Below are 14,819 nucleotides of genomic sequence, written 5' to 3' on the forward strand. Positions count from 1 at the left end.
TCTACAATTGTATATAGTATTATTCTATTAGTAAAAAAATAAAAAATAAAAAGTAACGATAGAATAATAGTAAAAATTAATAATAAATAATAAAAAAAAGCCCAATTGGAGATGTTTGGATTCGTAAGTCATCTCAGCTCATCTCAACTCATCTCACTACTATTCATTACTATTCAGCAACTTTAACTCACAAATCTCACTATTATTCACAACTCATCTCATTACTATTCACAATTCATCCCAACTCATCTCAAGTCATTTTCATCCTCCCGGTGTCGTAATATTCATCAATTTGACCCCATACTAAATAATAGAAAATTTATTTATTATTTTTTACTTATTTAATACACATCAAAAAATAGTATAATAATGATTATTAAAATGATCATCAAAAAATTTTTCATCATTTTAACAAAGACGTGAAAAATGTTATTTTTTAATTAAAATTTTATTATCTTCATTCATAATAATTAGCATATCATGTGATTGACATGAAGCATTTAAAATGTATTTCATTAAAATAGTTTTCATCGGAATCCCAACGTATCTGCCCGTGGTCATTTTGTGATGACGAACACAAAATATATACCTTATTCTCGCTGCCCGTACGTCGGAATTGATCGTATTAACCGCAGCATCCGCATTAGGGTCCTCGTCCAAGCTCCTTCCCTAAATATTAAAAAAAAAAAATTTATTTATCATTTTTACTTGCATATCATATATAATTTTTTATTTTTATTAAATACTTAATATAGAGATAATAAGTCGAAAAATTGAATTAATTTAATAAAAATAAAAATAAAAAATAAGCATAATACGTGAAATGATGAATTGTAAAGCTCTAATATAAAATAGAGAAGATGATGTAAGAATAAAATTCGAAAATAAATTTATTTAAGAGAACGAGTACTCTTAATAACTAAGAAATTTGACAGGACACATACCTCTCAATCTCATTCCACCATACCTTTTAGATTTCTATAGTGGAAATGACCCTCTCATAACCTTGAGCACTAGCAATGATTTATTCATTTTTTTATCTCCATCTTCATATTTGTATAATATATCTTTAAATTCATTTATATTGACTTGTGCATCTTTAAATTTTTACATATCTATGAATAGTTACTATTCACGCTTCAAACATTATTTTTAATATTTTTTCTCTCTTCTACTCATTAAAATCAACTTTGTAGAATTTATATTAAGATGATTTTGATATATGAAGTTTGTATTAAATTGATGATATAAAATGTTTTTTAGTACATATTAATATTTATTGATAAAATTGGTCATTTTGATATATAAAATTAATAATATTTAGGTATATGAAATTTTTATTTTTGAGCACATGGTGCTAATTGTATAATATATAAAAAATAATAATTTTAAGAAAAAAATAATAATAATATTTTATTATTTGGTTTAAAGATGTATAATTCAATGTGAATTTTTCTTAATATGCAAAATCAAATTTTAAAATATGTGATTTTAAATATGTATATAGAGAAACTAATATTAGTGCTCTAATCATTGTAATTAGTTTAATAGTTTATGTTTTGTGCTAGTTTTATCCATAACAGTATAGTTTGGTGGTTTTTATATGAAGCGTATCTTGTTGAAAAAAAAAAAAAAAAACACTAAGGAATTACTATTTACAAGGCAAAGCCCTCTCCTTGTAAAACTTAACCGGCTCTCGTAGAGAAGGGTTTCTCTCCCCAAAACCCTAAATTCTGCTAACTAAGAGGAAATTACCCAAGGTGTTTTATCTATTTTTCTGTGAAACTAATAGCTTTTTCGTTTTTTTTTTCCTTGATTTTTCTCGGACACTTTGATCAGAGGCGTCCCACTACTCTTCGCTCGAGTCCAGAGAAAGTTTTGGGAAAAAGAAAATGTTTGTATCTTGTGATTGCTCTCTTGTCTTCAGAAAATCGTCAGCAAAATATTTGTGTTGGATGCAGTTCATTGACATAAGGATCTTCTATTCTGGCGTTATGAAACAATGAAGAATCTGATAGCTCGGACTCCATTTTGTTTTGTTTTCCTGCACTTCCTTAGCAACCAAACAGACCTATTTTCTATTGAAGTAATGCAGTGAATTGGATTTTTGGAATTTTGATGTTAGTGTGCGTTTATAGTAGTAAGAATTGTGTGATCTTTGATTGGGGGCATGGGACTATAATAGTGTGATTATTGTCAGCTTGATGACCGTGAAAGTCCCTGTTAGTTTTATATGATATGGTTAGGCTGTGTACGAATGACCTGTTAAAATCTGTAGAAAGTTTTAACAGGTCATCTCATCTCATTATTATAAATTTTTCAAATTCTCACACAAAATATAATAATTAATTCAACTTTTTCAAATCTCAAAATATTAAAAATATTAAAAAATAATATTTTAACAATATTTTATTCAACTTTCATCTCAACTCATCTCATCTCAAATTACTATCCAAACCGCACCTTAGTTTTCTGCACTATGAGATAGAATTTGCTATTTTACTTGAAACGATATGGTTAGGGTGAGGATGAATGTCCGGTGGATTGAAGTAGATATTCATTATTGGATTAGTAATAGTAGATGACACAGTAGACATTTCTGGAATTGTAATGATAGCAGCCATTTGTTTTGATGTCACCATTAGCATTGATGTATTATGGCAAGCGTTTCTAGAGAAAGCACGACGGGGTTACATTGTAATGCTTCCTGGCAATAGAAATTTTTGTCTTATAGAGGTTGGCCAAGTTTTCTTTCAGAATTTTGTGTGACTTCACTTATCAGGGAAAAAAGTAATTATGATTAGGGGAGTAAGGGGACAATTGGGTCTTTACTATTTCATTTCGTCATAATGTTTTAACATGTCTATAGTTAATTGGCTATGTAAATGCATAAAAACATGATAAGCCAGCAAACCCAGATCTGAATTCTCATTACGTGGTCAATGGTTGACTATTATGAAGTTACTGAGCAACTCTATGCTTTTGTCTGGCTATAATGACTATGATTTGAAGTAAATTTCATGTTTTTCATACTTTTATGTTCTGCATACGTTATGTAGATGTAAGCACGGATTTCATGGAGTTATTTGCATTTCCAGTAGTATATTATTAGACTTCTTATTTGCTGAGATGCAACAATTCTCTCACCTTGTTACACTTCAGGGTGTCCATGGCGTCAATGCTAACTCAGTTACAAACTAAGCTGGCTCAGGCTTCACAGTACATGGCCAAACATGGAGGTGCTCGCTACAAGCAGTTGCTGGAGCAGAACAAGCAATATATCCAAGAGCCACCCACCATTGAGAAGTGCCAAATGCTAGCTAATGAATTGTTTTACACTCGTCTTGCCAGGTTCTTCTCTGGGCATTTTGTGTTCAATTCTAAAATTCTTATGTGCAGTGGTGTACGGCTATTTGGACATGCATATCAGCTTACATTCTATAACTCGGGGTGTTATATAGTAAAATTAAAGATGCACTATACTATGCTTTTATGGTTTTCAACACGGTGTGCATAGGGCAATTCATCCTTTTATTTATGGTCATATGTAGCTTAAAGTGCCTGGTTGGCCTAAGATTTTTTATCACAGACAAAATTGATGTGTCCTGTGTGTTTCAAATACTGTTAGTCCTGAGAGTAAATTTTTGGGGCGGGGGGGTTGGAAATTTGTTTTTGTTAAAGGCTTATAGGATGGGGATTAAAGGGCATGCAACTAGCGAAAATGTGAGTCTGTGTCTATTCCTATGAGCAAGAGTCTGTCTACAACTCATGCCATATGATATAATGGAGTCTTGAAAATATTTGAGAGCATATGAGGCATGCTTGGGAAATACTTTTGAAGCTTCGATTGTGGGCTATGATGGTACGAGAGGAAAGGCAACTTCATATCGGTGTATTAGTTGACACTTGGAGTTAACCAATTACCCGAAAAGCATTATTTATGAGCTAGTCTCTCTCTATCTCGGATTTTGAAGGGTTGGCATTTAACAGTTAGATCTTATCTTTTCACGAATTCAAGTGGTCTGTATTTTATCTTGTTTCTTAACAATACAATGTTGTTTGACATCTCATAGTTTTGGGGCAATATGTATGGAGAATTTTGGAGTACAAGTATAATAAATATGGGAGTGGACATTATGCAAGACAAGTCATCTTTCCTATCAGTCTTTAGAGTGTTATTATGCTGCGCATTTATATAACCTCATTCTGTAATGTTCATGCAACATTATCTACTTGTTATCCTCGTGTTATATTCATAAATTCTTTATCTTCCTGCCTACTATCTACAGTATTCCTGGTCGTTACGAGTCCTTCTGGAAGGAAGTTGACTATATCAAGTACCTATTCAAGAACAGGCAGGAGATGAAGTTAGAGAACGCTGGCATCGGTGTTCTGTTTGGACTTGAGTGCCTCACTTGGTTTTATGTCGGTGAGATTGTGGGCAGGGGGTTTACGCTCACTGGTTATCATGTTTGAGAGGATGCTTTAGGGGTAAACATCCTAGTTGCTCAGTTATGGAAGATTCTTACATGGTGATCTGCATCAATATGCTTATACATACCATTTTTTCTTAAGATTTGAAGATGAGGCTGACGAGTCAGCAAAACATAGCTAACACAATAATATATGAATTTACATTTTTGCCATGAATGTTCTCATTTAAAGCCAGATGAGGCAAACTGTTGACATTTGACTGGATGGATAAGATCAAGGAAGTTCTGGATGAGTTTTATGATGGAAGAGTTTTGGAATTCGGCAAACTGGATCAGTTTAGCGTCTCTTCAAACCTATTTAGTAGGACATTATCTCTGGAATCCTAGGCGGAACAATCTGAATTTTGTTTTCACACCTGCTTGCTTGTTTCATTGTTCCATATTTTTCTCCCCCTCTCCAATTTATTTAGTTGCGCAATTTATGGAGGCACTTGGGCAAATACATCACAGTGTTACCCATGTGAATGCATTGACTTAGTTGAAATTATTGAAGCGAATAGAATTTGCATTAAGAATATGTTGGACGTGAAAGTAGCATCAGAAAAGATGGAAAGAGGGCAAGAATACGCACCTCTCGCCTTCAGTTTTCATCATGAAGCCAGTGAAGAATAAACACCTTTAGCTTTTCTTGATTTTCATATAAGGTTGGTCAACCCAATACAGAGTTTTAAATGCAAATTGGCCAGTGTTTGGAGGAGGGAATCAAAACACAAACCTAATAGAGAATCGAGGGTCCATTCATGTGAATCGAGCTAGTAAAACCACATTGGTTTAAGAGATATAAAAGGTCTCCATGCATTACAGCCAGAAATAAGGTGGGAGAATTCAAATAGTGGAAATGTTTGTATACGAACTAGTGCACACCTTCGTGTTTTGTGTCTAAAATATAGAAACAAGTGAGTTTTTTTGTATGCAGCTAAAATCGAAAGATTTACCGACAAGGTCCTGAAATTAAAAAAAAAAAAAAAAAAAAAATGAATTGAAAATGGTAGGGTTGCAACAACAATAATTCATTGTCGGTGTGGAGTGTGAGACCAGTAGGTCAAGTTTGTAGGATACCGCAGCATGAAATTCCATCCGCCGACTTGAATAATGCTCCAAGGACGACAAGGGTCCATGCAGGCAGGCGAGGCAGGCGCGCACACACACACCCAAAGCAACAAATCAATCCAGTGCTGGGGATAGATTAGGGCTTATTAGAGACACGCCATCTAAATCGGTTTGCAAGATGGATGGGACACAGACAGAGATAAGACATTTCCCAGGGTCTACTCTCAACCCCACCACTAAACTAAACTAAACTAAACTAAACTAAGACCTTTGTGTTTAATGGCTCTCTCTGCTATGTTGTTTGTTCTGGTGTTGTGATTGGTGGAGGTGTCAATATGATGATAGTTTTGATAAGGAGTTTACGGTCACGCCTAGTGGGGTGTTGGAATGAGTACGTTAACGCAACGCCTGCAATTGGGCGTGGTGGAATCATGGCAATCGATGTTTGGGTTTTTATTATGGCTCCTCGGTTTATCTTTACAATTACATTGATTATTAGTGTTGATTGGAGTGGTTGGCGATGATGACACCCTTCGCCTTCGAACTACACATGGAGAGTTGGGTCACAATTTCACTTTTTAACCCAAAATTCTTTAAAAAAAAAAAAAAAAAAATCCAAAAATAACTTAATAGCTACCAACAACACAATGTGCCTCAATCTTCAGAATGAAAAAGGAAAACTTCTCCTCCAACTCACAGGCCGGAATCACCTCCCATCAAAAACTCGTTTTTGGAGGATTCTAAGCAATCGAGACGAATTACGTGATTCAAATCTAGCATCCATGTCAATTGGATCAAAGGTCACAATCTTAAAAACAATGGCAATCATTTTTTTTTGACAATTCAAAGCATTGGATTCCTAGTCCAAAATCAAGCAAAATCTATGTCCCGTTTGGATTTAAATATGAGTTGAAATAGTTTTAGACAAGTTAAATAAAATATTATTTTTAATATTATTATTGTTTTAATATTTAAAAAAATTAAATTTTTTATTATATTTTATATAAAAATTTTAAAAATTTATAATGATGAAATGAATTGAGGTTAGTTTTAAATTCAAACAAGGTAAATCTATCAATTTATTTGCAAATAGAATATGATATTATACGTAGTAAATGGTAATCTTATTTTATTAATTTTTTATTTTTTAATTGAAATTTCTAATTTTAAATTTTTATTATTTTAATAACTACACATCAATATATATAATTATGTGTGTGAAATTATATGTATAAATATTATTTTTTAAATAAATATAAGGTAATAAATAAATGCATGAATTAAACAGTAATATAATATTGGATGTACAATTGTTCCAGTAATTGCAGCCAGCCAGCCGTGATACGGATTAGTCGGTAATACTTTAATTTTTTTATTCTTATATAAGATGAGATGAAATTAAAATTAAAAAATTAAAAAATATATTATTATAATATATTTTTTAATATTACTTTTATTTTTTAATTTAAAAAGATTAAATTGTTTATTTTATTTTATATTAAAATTTAAAAAAATTATAATAATAAGATAAGATGAAATGAGATGAAATATTTTTTTTAAATAAACGAAAACTAATAATCGAATTTTTTTATATTTAAAATTATAATAATAATAATAATGCAGCCAGCCGTCCACGTGTTCTTTATGCGAATCGAATCCATTGAATAGTAATGTGGACCAGTCCTAGTGCCTGAATTTTCTCACGAGGACGGTGGCTATCTTGAATTTCGAACCATCACAAAGATCCTTTCCCAATTGACGGTCTGGATTCTCTCCCGTCTAAATGATCTTGGCCGTCAATATCTATCTACAATAATCCGTGGGACCCTTAACGACAGTGGTAAGTCAACAATTTCGGATTTCCTAAGTGCCGATGGAAGACACGTAATCGAAGAAGGCAGTCGACTTATATACAGAACAGAGCAGCGTAGTGGGACCCGCAATCGGTAGTGACACATGAGTTTCACAATTGAGTTCTCCCGTATTTCTTGCTATTTTATTAATATTAGTAATCAAAATAATCATTTTATATTAAAAAAATAACACAGATAATCGCATTAATAAGTAAATAAATTTTTTTTTTAACAACCATATTTTATAAGTCCAGCTGTCACTATAGCACTCACAGTAATCCGTTTAGCACTCATGCGGGGTTCTGCCACGTGTTGACGGCAACTTAACGCGACGACTTCTGTGGACGCTTTGATTGCATGGCTGGACACCTGGGACAGTCCTGATCCGACAAATTAAGAATTCACGGTCCTGATTTGCTGCTGAAAACTAAATGATGCTTTCGCTGGGTGCGCTTGCTCTGTTTGCACGCAAGCTTGTTTATCGGCTTCGCCGCTTCAGCTTACAGCTCCTGACTTGGCTGGAGACTTTCGTGGCTTAATGGCAGTGATTACTATATACTATCATTTCTCTTAACAGCGTAATCAACGGGAATTAAATCTGTTGGCTCAAACTTCGAGCTTAGTCGACTAGTCTCTCACCATTTTTTTGTAAATATTTTTGGAAATTTATGACGTGTTTCCATATACAAATAAATTAATATTGAAAATTTCATATATTGACGCAAATGATAGGTTTTATTCTTTTTCTTTAAATATTTTAAAGAATTAACCCAACTTTAACTAAAGTTTTTTCTATTTTATGGATCAGACATCTTTTACACATCATCTCTCAAGAATAATTTTCGTCTAATTATTTACATCGATTTTTTTAAATAATAATTTTTAAATAATTTTGAAATCTCATAAATTTTAAGAAAAATTATTAATTTTAGCGGAATAAATATAGATAGAAATCACTATTGAGAGTATCCATTTTATACACATGATGTGGCATCATCTAGACCACACATCTCTCTAAGTGAGTGTTGGGAACAATCAACTAGAAGCAGCCATGTAGTAAATATAAAATATGCACTGCTATAGTAACTTCTCTCTAGCATTACTCATCCCAACGAGCCCTAATCTACTCCCACACAAAAACTACATCATCACTTGTTACCTAATCATAGACCATTTTCTATTATTTAAAATATTATTATAATATTATTTTTTAATATTATTATTATTTTGAGATTTGAAAAAATTAAATTATTTATTATATTTTATGTAAAATTCAATCGGAATTAATAATAGGTATTTGTTAGTTTTTTTTTTTTTTCAAACAAACTATTTTTTAATATTAAATTTCATAAAACATGCTCTTGTCACTAATCATTAGCACTGGATAGAGAGAGAGAGAATTAGAAAGATGTGCTTTCCAGGCAAGAATGAAATTAAACAAAGGGAATTGTAATCCTGCACAGTAGTGCATGAGAATATAATATATACTTTGGGAATGTCTTAAGTGTCAGCTTATGGAATATTTGCTTAGTTTGCATTCCTCTAACTTGTCCATTAAGTGAGTTTTGTCTTTAGCTCATCCCCATGAAAATGCCACAAAATATATTGTACCTCCAACTTTAATAATACGATCTTATTAATATGATCTTATCTGTTGATGCTTCATCATATCCACGTATTAAATTACTCATATATTTAATGTTAGAGAAACATCTCACCACACCTATTAGGCTATTAGATATTACAACGTGACAATGTTTCTTAGGGAAGTTCAGAATTCATAAGTCTTTATTAATGTTCAGCTACATTTTCCATATTTTATTTTTTAATAATAATTTTTTAATTATTTTATATTATCATTATAATTTTTTCAAATTCTCATACAAAATATAATAAACAATTCAATTTCTTTAAATTTTAAAATAATAATATTATTAAAAAATAATATTTTATTAATTTTTTTAATTTTTATTAAAAATTATTTCATCTCATCCCACTATCCAAATCTATAATGTGACTCACAAATTAAATATTTTTAATATTAAACAAATTTAATTATTATACCTATAGGCTATATCTTTTTAAGTTATAAGATTATTTAGATAAAAGAATTATAAAAGATTTTAATAGATCGAGTGAGACTGGCCAGGAGGAGCTTAGCCAGTTCCAGATCCACTCGAGAGAGAGAGAGAGAGAGAGAGGTTTTCTCTCCATTTGAAGTCTGCTCGTCACTATCACGAAGACACAGATAGGTCATCTCCATCAAGATCTTGAGACCCAGTATTCTTTCCCTTCTACATCCTTCTCTATAGAATTGAATTCTTCATCCCACGAAACCAAATTCAACTTGTAAATTTTTAGATTCCCTTTTAGGTTCTTTCACACAAATACCGGCTCGAAGCCAAACGCGCACACGCGAAAAAAATAAGTCTAGTGCTTCGCTCATGGTTTTCTTCTTTCCTCCATGATCTGAAACTTCACTTCTTTTACACCTCCGTACTTGTTCTTTTTTTCGTGTTGCCTTCTGGATTGGTGGTCATGTGTGGTTTGGTCTCTTCTATGGAAACCCACTTCCGATTCTGAGAAATATCCGACTTTTTTTCTTTCATCTCTACTGTACTTGCCTTGCTTCGCTTTTCTGCTTCGATATTTTGATAAAACCAATTCGAATCCTCTAAATCCCAGTCCAGTTCAAGTCGCAAAATCCATTTTCCAAATTCCATCAGCGCAACACTTTCAATCTCTCTACCAAACAATGATTCGCCAATTCCTCAAAAGCCAGTAACTTTCATCTCAAATTTTGGTCTTTTTGTCGTTTCTAGTTTAAAATTCTGTAAAAAGTACTCAAAATCCATTCCGTAACCATAAACTCCACTAAATTTTCCTCAAAACCAAAAACCAACGCGCCAAATCCTCAAAAGCCACAATCGGTTAGTCATCAAAGCGAGCCTCTTTTTTTTCTTTTTTTTTCTCCTCATTCCTATAAAACTTTCACATAAAAGGATCAGAAGTTAGAAAATGCAAGACCCAGCAACATTCCAACCCATCAAACCCCACTTCCCAGAGCAAGAACTACTCAAATGTCCACGCTGTGACTCCACAAACACCAAGTTCTGCTATTACAACAACTACAACCTTTCACAGCCACGCCACTTTTGCAAGAACTGCAGGAGGTACTGGACGAAAGGCGGTGCTCTGAGAAACATCCCAGTTGGCGGTGGAACTCGTAAGAACACAAAGCGGGGATCAAAACCAAAACGGTCTTCTTCGTCATCATCTTCATCGTCAACGGCATCAAATTCGGTGGTGGAGAACCCGGGTCCGGAGCATGACCCCAACCGGCTCTATGGCTCTATGGTGGATCAGGACCGTCGAATGCTGGATATTACGGGGAGCTTTGGTTCACTTCTGGCATCAAATGGGCAGTTTTCCAGTCTACTGGAGGGTCTGAATCCCGATGAGTCGGGTGTCAAAATGTTGCAAATGGGTGAGTTTGCAGAGAATTTGAATTCGGGTCATGTTTTGGAAACAGGTTCAGTTCGAAACCTGGGAATGGATGTGCAGATCAGTGATAACAATTCAGAGAGTTATTTAGGTCTGCAAAGTGGTGATTCAAGCTGCTGGACTGACGGCAATGGGTGGCCTGATCTTTCTATTTACACACCAGGTTCAAGATCTCAGTAGAGAAAATAGAAAAAGAGTTTATTTTTATCTTATTTATTTTTCTAATTGTGCTGATTATGATAATTTTCTATACTTAGAAACTAGGGTGGCGAAGAGAGGAGCTTGAATAAGTCAGACTTTATTGTGGCATTTTCTAGTGCTACTGGAGGTGGCATACCACAGGCTGCAACACTAGCGCATCCTATTGGTAAATGGTTTATCTTCTGTTGTTTCTGTCTGGTTTTTGTCTGTATGAGTTTTATGAATGATAAGCAGAGAGAGAGAGAGAACTATTCACTATTGTTTCTTGGTTGGTCTGGACTGAGAGAGAAATGGCATTGGTGGTATATATATGAGAATCATTCTACATGCCCATACTATGCTAATATTAGCAGTAACTGTTTCTAAATAGCTTGTTCCCATGCTGATGTATCTGTGCATATGTACAGTTTTTTTTTTACATGAATGTATGCCATTCTTGAGGGCTTTGCATGTGTGGAGTTTTGTATGCGTCTCTGCATTCTTGAAGTTGAAGGATTTTAGAGACGACATTTTCCTGTGTATAAATAAAATAATTGAGTGGTGGGGTAAGTTATGGTTGGGGAAACCCACAAGTTCATACTCCTATACTTTCTACTGTCTGTCAAGGGCTAGACAAAACTTCAACTTCCCTTCCGCTTATCTTATTGTAAAGTTTTTGCAGCGGTCTTCTCTGCAATTTGCAAAGATCACTGTTATTATTATATTATTATTATTTAATTTTTACTATTTTTATGATAATTGAAAGTAAAAAAGAGTACTAGGCATATCAATGCAATCCGTAGGGCCTTTTAATTTTAAAGAGTAGCAGCTACGTACGTGTTTTATTTTGAAATGCTACAATGTTATTATTATCTTAAGAATAATGCTTCAATGTTATTATTATTTTTTGTGTTTAGTTGATGGGATAATGTGCCAATTCAATTAGTTGGATCATCGACATCTCTCTCTCTCTCTGTCTCTCTCTCTCTCGCCTAAGTTCTTTGGATTAAATAGTTTGAGGCCTGGTTTTCAAATAGAAGAATTAAGTTGGAACCCTCACCAGTCACCACTATATATATATATATATAAACTGTGTGTGTGATATCATGGACCGCACACGCTCTATGATGTGCTTAATTGGACCACCCTAAGGTTTGTCATTTCATCAATAAACAGCCACTCGTGGGGCTGCTTATCAAGCTTTCACAAAACGGATGAGAATGTCGACTAATGCTTCCTAACCCCATTAGTTGTGTGTGTGGTCTGTGCCAAGCCAGAGGAAGTTTGGCACTTGTGAGCATGCGCATTGACAATGGTGATCTGCATATCCTCCACGCTCCCACTTGGTTGTACTGGGTCAGAGACATGAAATATATATATATTTATAACAAAGCTTCTTAAATTTTGGGTCAGAAGTTGGTCTTCTTCCCAAAAAACTTTACACCAAAAGATAGTACTCCTTTGTTTTGTTTCTTAGTGATTTATAGTGAGGACTTTTGTCTTTCCGTCCAAGTTAAATTAAACTCTTTGAATTGTGGATCCCGTGCATTCTTGATTAGTTGTGTCCTTCCTTGCCTTGGATAAAAGGTAAAGAACACGATTCGAAGTTACTATTAAAATTGGAATGGCTCCAAACAAAACCGGTACTCTCTCGGTTCTATTGCTGAAAAGCGTGTGATTGGCTTTTCTTAACAGTCAAGCTTCAACATTTGCACTTTTTCTTGCTTCCTATGGAAATGATCTCTGTAGTCTGTACCCATTTATTGTCTTGATCTACTGAATGAATAGTCTTGATTCTTGGAAGCTTCACAAGATATCGGATCTAAACTCACTTTTTTTTTTTCATGTTTTATGAGGTGGAGACACGTGGTCATATATATATATAAAGAATTTGAAATCACAGATAGGTTGAGATGGCTAATAAAAGAAAAAAGGCGTCGTGGAGGTGATTATTTTTTCTTTTCATGAAAGATTGCACGATTAATGATTGTCCTTATACACAAAGTAAACGTATAAAGAAAGGTCTTGTGAGATTTGTCTTCTTTCGATCAAAGTTCATGGGAGTTTCGAGTAAGAGCATTAGTATTGGTTTTATTAAAATTATCTCTAAAATTTAGTTAAAATTACATATTTTACATAAAATGAAAACCATTCAAAATATAATCTAATATTGGATTGGTCAAAATAATAATATAATATTATTTTTTAATAATAATATTTTTAATTTTCTTTTCTATATTATGCAACTACGCTAACCATATATTGATTAATAATTGCATCCCAATATGAAAGGCCCAACCAAATAGCAAGAAAATGAGCAATGTCTTAATGTGCAGTTGGTGTATATTTTTAGATTAAAATATTTCTTTTGAAAATGAACAATATATCTTTAAAGGAAACTTTGGTGGTACTGTAGTTTATATGTAGAGTTTTCTCATTTTGATTATTTCAATACAGATCATTTTATTGATATTTAGCTAAATTTTGGAGATGCACTAATATTTGTCTAAGTCAATTTAGTACTCTAAGTAGGGCAAAATAGATGATATTAAAGCGTGAGTTGGCACGAACCCAACCAAATGGAACCAATAACTAAAATCCCTTTTTTTGAGAAAATGATAGTATGTCTCATGGTTTTGCAAAAAGAAGAACATGATATGCCTCAAACGGCTTAATTGGATGGTAAGTGAGGTTGAGGAGCCATAATAAGTAACGGTTGTTTAAAAAAATATATCATTATAATATTATTTTTTAATATTATTTTTATTTTAAAATTTGAAAAAATTGAATTACTTATTATATTTTATGTGAAAGTTTAAAAAAATTATAATGATTATATGAGATGAGATGAGATGAAATAATCTCTACCAAAGCAAACCAGGGCTTAGAGTGGTGTTGGAGACATGACAAATTTTACGATATTGCTTAGAACGTAGAGAGAGAGAGAGAATTTTATTGGGCTTTTCTGTGAACAGTAACTATAGGCAGTTTATTGGTACTAATTTTGTTGTTTTTGAGTTGTGAGAGGCCATTACCAACTAAAACTACATTAATTAGACACAATTAGAGATTAATCTCAAGCCCCTATATAAGAAAGAATGGACTCCATGAATTAAGGTAACATGTTCTGCTAAATTTGGGGTCATAATTGTTGCCCATTGAATGTTAATTATAAGACCTAGTTTATTACAAGCTACACTCTCTCTCTCTCTCTCTCTCTCTCTCTCTCTCTCTCTCTCTCTCTCTCTCTCTCTCTAAATAATTAGCTAGAAGGACAACATTATTTTCAAGGTAAGGATAAAGGAAACATAGGTTGAGGTGGCTCGCAACTACTATTATGAGCACATGTACCATATACAATAGACTTTTTTTTTTGTTTGGTGGGGTTGAAACACTGCTCGTAGTGATCTTACTCATTCCTCACCAAAGCCACACCCATAATGATAACCTTCATGCGTTGCGTTGCGTTAACTGTACGTTCCCGAAACTTTCTTCAACGGCAGTTTCTCAACATGTCTATGATTTCAGCGACAGGTTGTGTTTTATTACCCTATATAAATGTAGGGAAACGCTTCTAATTAACAGCCCATCTGGTTTTATAAGAAAAACAGTCCTCCAATCCCAATGCGGCACGTAAGCAATTTTGGAATGAACACCATGCATAGACCAAAACACAGGAGATCGAAAATAGAAAGAGGAGAAAATCGTGTAGCCCACTGCACCGAACCAGCTTCCCCAC

The 14,819-nt window shown here is 33.3% G+C and overlaps 2 protein-coding genes across 4 annotated transcripts; both read left to right on the forward strand.

Annotated features, from left to right (window-relative positions):
- Nucleotides 1-1,639: 1,639 nt before the first annotated feature.
- On the forward strand, nt 1,640-4,751 carry LOC108982896. 3 transcript variants are annotated; one of them, XM_018954370.2, is made up of 3 exons: nt 1,640-1,760; nt 3,163-3,351; nt 4,290-4,751. In XM_018954370.2, exons 2-3 carry the CDS (start codon nt 3,170-3,172, stop codon nt 4,474-4,476), a joined length of 369 nt encoding a protein of 122 aa, XP_018809915.1. In that variant the 5' UTR covers nt 1,640-1,760; nt 3,163-3,169; the 3' UTR covers nt 4,477-4,751. The 3 variants fall into 3 exon arrangements, with proteins under 3 accessions (XP_018809915.1, XP_035547827.1, XP_035547828.1); XM_035691934.1 differs by lacking the exon at nt 1,640-1,760 and adding an exon at nt 1,807-1,894; XM_035691935.1 differs by lacking the exon at nt 1,640-1,760 and adding an exon at nt 1,923-2,086.
- Nucleotides 4,752-9,539: 4,788 nt separating this feature from the next.
- On the forward strand, nt 9,540-11,439 carry LOC108982895 (dof zinc finger protein DOF3.1-like). The gene is made up of 2 exons (XM_018954369.2): nt 9,540-11,063; nt 11,158-11,439. The coding sequence occupies exons 1-2, from the start codon at nt 10,415-10,417 to the stop codon at nt 11,184-11,186; spliced, it is 678 nt and encodes a 225-aa protein (XP_018809914.1). The 5' UTR covers nt 9,540-10,414; the 3' UTR covers nt 11,187-11,439.
- Nucleotides 11,440-14,819: the final 3,380 nt, after the last annotated feature.

This window comes from Juglans regia, chromosome 7 (assembly GCF_001411555.2).
Source record: "Juglans regia cultivar Chandler chromosome 7, Walnut 2.0, whole genome shotgun sequence".
Taxonomy (NCBI): Eukaryota; Viridiplantae; Streptophyta; class Magnoliopsida; order Fagales; family Juglandaceae; genus Juglans; species Juglans regia.

Bases quoted from the DNA above. Each gene is read 5' to 3' on its own strand.
- LOC108982896 (XM_035691934.1), top strand. The intron at 3,352-4,289 runs GTTCTTCTCTGG...TACTATCTACAG, and splicing joins TTTTACACTCGTCTTGCCAG to TATTCCTGGTCGTTACGAGT.
- LOC108982895 (XM_018954369.2), top strand. From the start codon at position 10,415: ATGCAAGACCCAGCAACATTCCAACCCATCAAACCCCACTTCCCAGAG. The intron at 11,064-11,157 runs GTTCAAGATCTC...TTCTATACTTAG, and splicing joins TCTTTCTATTTACACACCAG to AAACTAGGGTGGCGAAGAGA.